Source organism: Citrus clementina, unplaced genomic scaffold, assembly GCF_000493195.1.
Source record: "Citrus clementina cultivar Clemenules unplaced genomic scaffold, Citrus_clementina_v1.0 scaffold_2, whole genome shotgun sequence".
In the NCBI taxonomy this organism is placed as follows: domain Eukaryota; kingdom Viridiplantae; phylum Streptophyta; class Magnoliopsida; order Sapindales; family Rutaceae; genus Citrus; species Citrus x clementina.
The window spans coordinates 21,753,902-21,762,887 of record NW_006262688.1 but is presented as its reverse complement, the minus strand read 5'-3'; the positions used below and the strand labels follow the sequence as shown (position 1 = coordinate 21,762,887).

Genomic DNA, 8,986 nt, shown 5'->3' with positions numbered 1-8,986 from the left:
CCATTCATTTATTCAAGCTTCTAGTAGCTGGGCTCTCCAACTGCTATGCTGTCTGCTACCGGACTTGTTTATCTAAGCTTCCAGTTATTGTACTTTCTAACAAGTACACCAGACTTCTTCTTCTTATCTAAACTTCTAGTTATTATACTTTCCAACAACTACATTACCGTGCTTTCCAACAGTTGATCTATCCCTTTTGACTAATTTATGATCTTACTGCAAATTAATAATTCTACTACATGATTCATGACACCAGCATTCTTCTTTCACCTTTCACATTTCTAATAACAATAGCATTTATCATCTTTGTAATGGACATAAACTTAAGACTTTCATAAACTAATTTCTTCTAATATTTTTGTAGTAAAAAAATTTCCATTTTCACAAACATGAATTAGTATGGCTTCATGTGATACTTCAAAAATAATTAATAAACATGCGATGGCAACAAGCAGAGTTTAGCATGACTTCACATATTCCAAACCGGCATCCATTAAATAAATCCTGCTCACAAGTCACATCTATTGTGGAATTTTACATTTATCAATCTCAATCCCACTACTCGATGGATATTTAGTGTATTCTCAAATTCCAAGAATAATGACCAAAAATACATTTGATCACATCTAATAATATATTAAAAGGTATAAATTCCTAATATCAGCTTAAGATAAAAACACAGGAAAGACTTTAATTTCCATCCAAGAAATGTGAAATTGAAGTTCAAGCAAGCATCAATGAGAAGAAAAAAGATATGGCTATTTGCACTCTAAATATTACTTTAAACACTATATTATTTTGACTTTTATTTTGTACACTCTTTAAAATTTTAAAAATATCCTTACGTCAACTATGTAAGTTTTATTTACTTAAAACACTAATAAGACTATTCAACACATTATTTTAAAGAAATTTAACATATATTTACAATAATATAATTAAATCAAGTTGTAAATAAATTTTTTAACATAATTTTAGTTATTATTTTTTTTTGTCAATATTGAATTTTGCACCAAAAATAACAGAATAATAGAAAACATTCCATAAATACTCCAAAAAAACAAAGAAAGAAAGAAAGGGTAAGAGATGAAGAGGATGAAGAGACTAAGAAGATGAAGAAGAATGGCCAAATCCCCCCCCAAAAAAAAGACAATTTTTTTTAAACAATGCTTAGGTTTTATTTTATTTTTTGAAAATAAAAAGTATTACCCATATTTTGTAGTCAAAATTTTTCTTAAAATTATTTTTTTATTATTTATCAAAATATTAATTAAGATGTTGGCAATAAAAATTTTAGAGTTTAAAATATGAAAATTATAAATTGAATAATGAGTATGTTTATAATACTTCACATTCTGAGTATTTTTGTAATGCATATTTTTATTAAAATTAGTGTGAAGAAAAATTTTAGAATCCAAACAACCAAAGAAAAGAGAGAAACAGCGCTCAAAAGTACTTAGTTGTAGGGTTTAACCAGAACGACATGTAGTTACTCTCATTGGTGGAAACTCTCAATAACTTAGTTACTGTCATAAGGGTATCTGCTTGCCCCATTTACATGTTACCCACAGTAATACTTCAAGAACCCACAATTAGGAAACAAGCTCATCAGCACAAGGGCCTCAAATCCCTGACATCAAGAACCATTACAAAACAAGAGTACCCATCATGTTCTAAATATAATTTTATCAAACAAGAGTACCCATCATGTTCTAAATATAATTTTATCAAACAAGAGTACCCATCATGTTCTAAATATAATTTTATCATGAGCATTTGATTGGGAACTAAAAACACAAAGCAGTTTACACTGGTTCTGTTGCTTCCTGTATGACAGTATTCCATGATTTTGGCTAACAGTAATTTTTTCACCTGCTCAAATATAGAAATTAACTTCACCAGCAACTTAAAGGAGGGCGGAAACAAACAACTATTCATATGAATTGAAAGCAGGAATACATTTTATTTTGCTTAAAATAAGTCTTGGAAGAAACCATAATATTCCCAAACAAAAGAACACTACTACAAACTAAAAAGTTTAAACGCACAAGCAAGCTTGCATCAAACTTTTTGTTTGGACAGCGTTACATAACACAACAGTCAATAATAAATTAATATATAGATCATATACTTCTTGCTACCAATAGTTGGAGATGGATAAACAACATATAGCAACTTGGCTCCCACTATTTAGAAACCATGAATCTTGATGAATTCCTTCTTCACAATACCAGCCTGTTCAATCAAAGATTTGGGGGAAAAAAAAAATAATAAGAAGAAGAATGATTGAATAAAGGCTCCTGCAAATATACCTTCTACATAATAACTGCTTAATGAAAACATTGGTTTACCTGAACGAGGAAGGTGGACACATTCTTCCTCTGGTCACCCTGAAGCTGTATGACCTGAACACAAGAGGATTCATTACATAAGACTTTGCCGCTATTTCCCAAAAAACAGATATTTGTCTAATGCAGCATGCAAATTACAAAAATTGTTAACATCTCCTAATAAAGAGCATTGAGAAAAAGACAATAAACCATCTTAAAGTCATCAAGTGAAGGGTCAGGAGGCAAACCTGGCCTAACTCAGGGTCCTGTACAACAGTACCATTACAGCAGAACTCTTTCTTGAGGTCCTTGAGAATCTTGTTGTAGCTGAATTCTTTCTTCAACCCTTGCACAGTTGTCAGGCTTTTCCTCCCATTACGTTGCTGCACGCGAATATGCACATAATCTTTTGAACCAGCACCTGAGTCCTCAGCATTTGCCTCAGCAAAGGGATCTGCCGTACAACAAAACAAACCGAAACACACAAACCGATACTCATCAGAAACACATGCTACTCTCCTGGATGATCGAATCGAGAAACTCTGGCAGTCACAGATATCACCAAACCATTCTAAAGACGGTAAACATTACATACCAAAGGCAGATGGAATCTGGGTGTCAAATTCAGACATGAAACTTGGTTGTTGGAGTGTCAAAGAGTCCGTAACCAGCGAGAAATTGGCTTCAATTCACTTAAATTGCTCTTAGCTGGAAGAGAGGATAGGAAGAAACTATCAGACAAAGTTCAAAACAATAACGAGTGAAATCTTAACCGCAACAGTCCATGAATTTCCTAACTACTCTAAATTATTAGAAAACACATTTAAGCTACTAGCAATCAAATATCACATGCTATATACATAGATGATCGTCTTTGGTTACTACTCTTCTCAGCAGATTAATTGCAAGTACCCAATCGATAATACCCACTCGATGATCATCTTAAATTATGTTCAGTGCCCTGACTTCTATCAGCCAATGAACTATTGTACTTTTTAACCCGATTAATCTACATACACATGAGATTCAAAAAGCCCTAATCATTCCTCACCCAAATATTCAAAGAGAACCAAACACGGACACCAACATGTATACACACACATGCAGACACCAAAATAGAACTGATCATAAGCAAAAATGACCATATATACACACAAGCTCATACCAAATAAAAACATGATCATTCAGAATTGATCCTACACACAATCCAAAAACCCTAGGTTAGGGCAACTACCAAGATTCGGCACAATCAATAATCCGATCGAATAAAATAAAAATTTTGCTCAAAAGAAAACACATCAAGCAACCGAAGAGAACTCAGATTCGTTTACCTACCCAGATAATAACAATAATAATAATAATAACCAAAGATTAATTGATAAATAACATAAAATCACGAGGTGAAGATCGATTGTTACCTTAAGAGGAAGATTGCGAATCAAACTGCCTTACGAGAGCGGAAACAAGAGAAGCCAGAGAGAGAGAGAGAGAGAGAGACAGAGATAAGGACTGTGTTTGGGTTATAAGGTCGTTATATAAGTGCAGACGGGCTTCTCTTGACCACACAACCCCGTTTGCGGTTTGCCTTGGTGTTTGTTTATGTTAGACGCTTTGCGTTATAATCGTACGTACCTTCAAGTCGGTTCCCCCTTTTGGGTGCTTCTACGGTTCTGATTTCAATGACCGCTCAACGGGACGTCTTAGATCTCCTCTCACGTGCTCCTGCTTTCGGGATTGGTAGGAATATGATTCTTTACTTTACCGCGCGTATTATCTACGCTTTCCTTTCGGTTTCTCTACGGGTGGGCCCCACGCGTCATTTCCTTATGCCGTTTTTTGTAAGATTCATTGTTCTCTTTAACTATGGCCAATGGCCGTGCCGGCACCAATTATCGGCCCATAAGGACTTGTGGGCCGATAATTGGTGCAATTTGGTGGGTTGTGTCGTGTCGTGCCGTGCCCATATTTTTTTCAGTTGAGTCCGGCACGGTCCACGGCACGAGCCTTCTCGTGCTGTGGGCCGTGTCCAAAAAAAGTCCATTAATTTTTTTTTTTTTGCGTGTTTAAAAAAATCCACGTGTCTAACGTGCTTTATTCAAGTTCACGTGCCTGACGTGCTTTTTTAAGCCCACCAACATAATAATAATAATAATATTCAAAATCATAATCATATTAATTTTTATTAAGAGAGCAATTAACATTTTTCTTATATATAAAATGAAAAATATTTCATTCACAAATGAAACATATCTCTATTAAATATTAATTAAGTTATGATTTAATATTAATATGAAAAATATTTTATTATTAATTTTGTAAAAAAAATTATTTTTTATTTATAATATATAAATTTATGATATTTATAATCTTATTTATTAAAATCATGATATTTACTTATTTACTTATTCATTTAATAAATTATAAACGTAAATAAATAATTAAATAAATATCATAAATAAAATTAAATAACATTATTCATTTAATAAATATCATAAATAAAATTATGATATTTATAATTTTATTTATTAAAATCATGATATTTACTTATTCATTTAATAAATTATAAACATAAAAGATTAGAATATTTATTTAAACTAAGATTTAATGATTTAAATTAATTTTTAAAAGTCTATGCTAAAAAATATATTAAAACATTTAATTTCAAGATATTGTACTTTAATTTCATAACATTTTATATTTACTTTTTGTTAAAAAAATTTACTTAGATATATTTTGGCCCACGTGCTATTAATGGCTCACGGGCCGCGTGCTAGCCTACTAATAAACCGTGCTTATTACGTACTTTTTCGCGTGCCGTGCTTTGGCCCATCTCTTATCGTGCCGTGCTTTAAGGCCCGCGTACCTAAAATTCTAAGCCCGGCACGGCCCACGTGCGTGCCGTACTGTGCCTCGTGCCTCACCGAAACGTGCTCGTGCCGTGCCGTGCCACGTGCCGCCCGGCCCATTGGCCATCTTTGGTTCTCTTCTATCTTCTCTAGGTAAAAAAATGGGATTAAAATTTAAAAGTGGTTTTACGAAGTACTCCTCGTACGCGGACCATTAATTACAATATTGTCCCTTGAATTTTGAATGGTTAGCTGTGACACCTTGATTAGCAAAAATATCACCAAATGTCTCTCTCTGCGGTCTGCTCTCTCATCATTTTGTCGAAACCCTAAAATACCCTCACTTTTAATTCTCTTCTTTGAGCTTCTCCGATTTAGGATCATTGCTCGAATTGACGGGGGTTTTCACGTTTGATAAATGTTTTGATGCTCATGAAGTGTTTGATGTAAGTTCTCAGAGGTCTGTTTATATTTCAATACAGAGCTTTAATATTTTGATGGCCTTGAGGAGGAAACTATGGGTAGATTTTTGGGGAGAGTTATCAAACGGGCAGAGATTTTACAGTTCGAAATTTGACTTGAAGAAACTGAGGCCAATGATTATGAAAAGAATCGAAAACCGAGCGAAGGATTATCCGATTCGCGACATGGTTCCTGTAGCTCGTGAAGTTCTTAAAGCCAGAGCTCTGTTGATCCGAGGCGTCTCCACGCTAATTAAAGTTTTCCCAGTCCAGGCCTGTAAGTAAGTCTATTAGCTTCACTTCACAGATTAATTATGAAAACACAACAGAATATTGTGATACCATTGAATTTCATCTACGCTACATATAAATGCATTGGAGATTTGGACTGTGTTATTTGAAAGAAAATTTATGGAAATGGTCTTTGGTTTTCCACCTTGGCTGAGCATAAGTTGTGTATATCTTCTAGAATAAAGAACTGTTTTTATTGTAAAGTTTGAAATTGTTTTGATGCAGGTTTTGCCCTGAAGTGTTTATTGGGGAGAAAGGTCATTTAATTCAAACTTGTCGTGGGTTTAGGCGCAGAGCTAAGAATCGAGTTCATGAATGGATTAGTGGTAGTTTGGATGATATACTTGTCCCTGTGGAAGCATTTCACTTGCGTAAAATGTTTCAACCTGTGATTGAACATAACCAAAGATTTGACTTTGAGCGTGTTCCTGCTGTTGTTGAGCTATGCTGGCAGGCTGGTGCTGATCCGACTGATCAAGATCTGCATCTCAACACTCGGAATTCTGATGGTATTGTTGGTGGTGTTCATGGAGTTGAGTCTTTGTCACCTGAGGACCTGACAGTGATAGCTAATGGAACTTTGAAAGCATGGGAGACCCTCAGATCGGGTGTTCAAAGATTGACATTAGTTTATCCAGTAAAAGTTTGTGAGCATTGTTCAGAAGTTCATGTTGGGCCATCTGGGCATAAGGCTCGGCTTTGTGGAGTGTTTAAATATGAGAGCTGGCGAGGAACCCACTTTTGGAAGAAGGCTGGGGTAGATGATTTGGTACCTCCAAAGATTGTTTGGCATCGACGCCCTCAGGACCCTCCTGTGCTTTTGGATGAAGGACGGGGTTATTATGGGCATGCACCAGCAGTAGTGGATTTGTGCACAAAGGCTGGTGTTGTCCCTCCAACCAAGTATTTTACAATGATCAAAGTTCTAGGTCGATCAGAACCTGTTGGCTCTGAGCATTGAGGACATCTGCAAGTTACATTGTTAGATAGGTTTGAATTGTGATGCATTTAAGGCTTAGATCTGTAACAAAACCATTTCTATTAGCCAAGATTTTATTTACTTCCAAGCTCTGGTAGTTCATCAGGTATGCCTCTGCAGTCTGCACAGATCTATATGCTTCCAGCTAGAATTTTGTTAGTAAATTTAATGTTCTTGTAGCTGAATATATTCATTCAAGCATGAATCAGTAGGAGACACTGACTTTATGTATACATTTTAGTTGATAAATTTTTTAATGAAGCAGCATCAACGCTGCCCTTAGCCAACGGGTTAAGATCCTTGATAACTTGCTCTTTCTGTAAGATTCAAGTTCATAGACAAGTGCACATTTATGATTGGATGCTGCATTAATTTGTTTTTCTAAGTTCACCATTAAGGTAGTGATTTTCAGTCGCCTCAGTGTAATTGCAATTGCTTTAACAGCAGTTTTATAATGTCAATCCAGGCAATACTTCTGTTTCTACAGTAAAAATGGTGAATGCATTTAGTTTAGCCATATACAGTATCAGTACATATTCTGCAAAGTTTTTCCCTGCAATTGTGACCTGTCATCTGTGCCCTTGAATGATTTTTTTTTTTTTTTGAATTACATGAAACTATTGATAAGATTACAACTTATATTATATGATACCATAATTGATATTTACAATCAGACAATTATTGAGACTAGTAGTTTACATAAAATCTTATTTGAGGGATGTTAACTCTACTCACATTTTGAAATGAAGAAGACTTCCTTCACTCAAATTTGAGAAATGAAATTAAACCCCCATAATATTTTTGTGGGTGATCAAACTACTAGCCTCACAGTTGTAAGGGAGTGGTTTTTGGCCCAGTGGTTGCCCTTGAATGAGTTAAGAAAGTGCACGATAAAATATATGAAAAAAAAAACACTGCACAAAATTAATGCAACCATGAAATGAATAGATTATTCAAATTTTGCTTAGTTTATGGAGAATTTTTTTTAGCATACAATATGTATGATAAAATGCTTGTAAGACTGTTACATAAGATTAATTATTGTTTGATGGACATCCTCTGTAGGCTGTCATTCTGCTTTCTTCTCAATCTTACATAATTTTGTATTAAACTCGGTTTGGATTAATAATATATCGTCACTAAAATCGCACACGCCGATGAATTCCTTCGGACTTTTGGTTGAAAGCATAGAAGCATTATTGCAAAACCTTGTTAACTTAACCAAAGGCATAATGTCGTGTATCGCTTGCATTTAAAATCAAATCACAAAATAAGCATTGAATTTTCTGTAATGATTATACATTGTTACCAAATTATTGTCCTTAATTATCACAAAATGAGACATGGGTTTTTCCAGTTCCATATGCATTTTAAAATACATGAGCAGATGTGCTAATTAACATATGGCAAAAGTTCAATTAGCTTACTCATTAGAACTCAAATAAAAATCCCCACACCAAAAGCATGCTGCTAGAATGCCGCAAACGTGACCACCTTGAATTCTTCAAAATTTGATCTCTCCATCTGCCTTAAATTTCTCTCTTTAACTTTTATATTATTTGTAATATAATTTATTTAACAATGAAGGTGGCTGTGGAGATACTAACTGGAACACTATTTTACATTCAAGTGGAAAATAATGCCAGTGTTGCTGATCTAAAGAGAGAAATTGGAGCCCAGCAGAAGCTCCCTTGTGACCGTCTGATTTTGCTTCTCAGCAGTGATCACAGCTGTCCGATGACCCAAGATCATGATGAAGTCCCTTTGGCTGATTGTGGGGTGAAAGATGGGTCCCATATCTACCTCTTTTTCAAACCCCTTGATGATGGTTCTACTCAACATTCTGTGTTCACTATTCCTGAATGGCTGAATCCTAATACCCTTCTTGGGTAGCAAAGAAGTTCCTCTGCTTATTTGCTTGATTATGTATTGTAGGTCATAACTTATTTTTAGTGTTTTGTAGATTTACCTAGATGAAATTCTAAAGATTATGGGTGATCTTGTGTTGTGTTATGACATAAATTAAACTTGATCTAGTCTTAAACCGGTGATTTGTTGTTTTCACCGTTACGAATAATT

At 34.6% G+C, this 8,986-nt stretch overlaps 2 protein-coding genes across 2 annotated transcripts; one reads left to right on the top strand and one right to left on the bottom strand.

Annotated features, from left to right (window-relative positions):
- Nucleotides 1-1,913: 1,913 nt before the first annotated feature.
- Nucleotides 1,914-3,988, bottom strand: LOC18050455 (protein translation factor SUI1 homolog). The gene is made up of 5 exons (XM_006447458.2): nucleotides 3,749-3,988; nucleotides 2,926-3,038; nucleotides 2,579-2,784; nucleotides 2,352-2,405; nucleotides 1,914-2,235 (listed from the first exon to the last, which is right to left on the bottom strand). The coding sequence occupies exons 2-5, from the start codon at nucleotides 2,960-2,962 to the stop codon at nucleotides 2,191-2,193; spliced, it is 342 nt and encodes a 113-aa protein (XP_006447521.1). The 5' UTR covers nucleotides 2,963-3,038; nucleotides 3,749-3,988; the 3' UTR covers nucleotides 1,914-2,190.
- A 1,466-nt stretch (nucleotides 3,989-5,454) lies between these two features.
- LOC18050454 (APO protein 4, mitochondrial) lies at nucleotides 5,455-7,194 on the top strand. The gene is made up of 2 exons (XM_006447457.2): nucleotides 5,455-5,918; nucleotides 6,154-7,194. Exons 1-2 carry the CDS (start codon nucleotides 5,674-5,676, stop codon nucleotides 6,887-6,889), a joined length of 981 nt encoding a protein of 326 aa, XP_006447520.1. The 5' UTR covers nucleotides 5,455-5,673; the 3' UTR covers nucleotides 6,890-7,194.
- Nucleotides 7,195-8,986: the final 1,792 nt, after the last annotated feature.

What these genes read in the sequence shown, in the direction of transcription:
- LOC18050455 (XM_006447458.2), bottom strand. Translation starts at nt 2,962, where the DNA reads ATGTCTGAATTTGACACCCAGATTCCATCTGCCTTTG. An exon ending in CCAGATTCCATCTGCCTTTG is followed by an intron (nt 2,785 to 2,925) that starts GTATGTAATGTT and finishes GTTGTACGGCAG; the next exon opens with ATCCCTTTGCTGAGGCAAAT. An exon ending in TGTCCACCTTCCTCGTTCAG is followed by an intron (nt 2,236 to 2,351) that starts GTAAACCAATGT and finishes TTGATTGAACAG; the next exon opens with GCTGGTATTGTGAAGAAGGA.
- LOC18050454 (XM_006447457.2), top strand. Translation starts at nt 5,674, where the DNA reads ATGGCCTTGAGGAGGAAACTATGGGTAGATTTTTGGGGAGAGTTATCA. An exon ending in TTCCCAGTCCAGGCCTGTAA is followed by an intron (nt 5,919 to 6,153) that starts GTAAGTCTATTA and finishes GTTTTGATGCAG; the next exon opens with GTTTTGCCCTGAAGTGTTTA.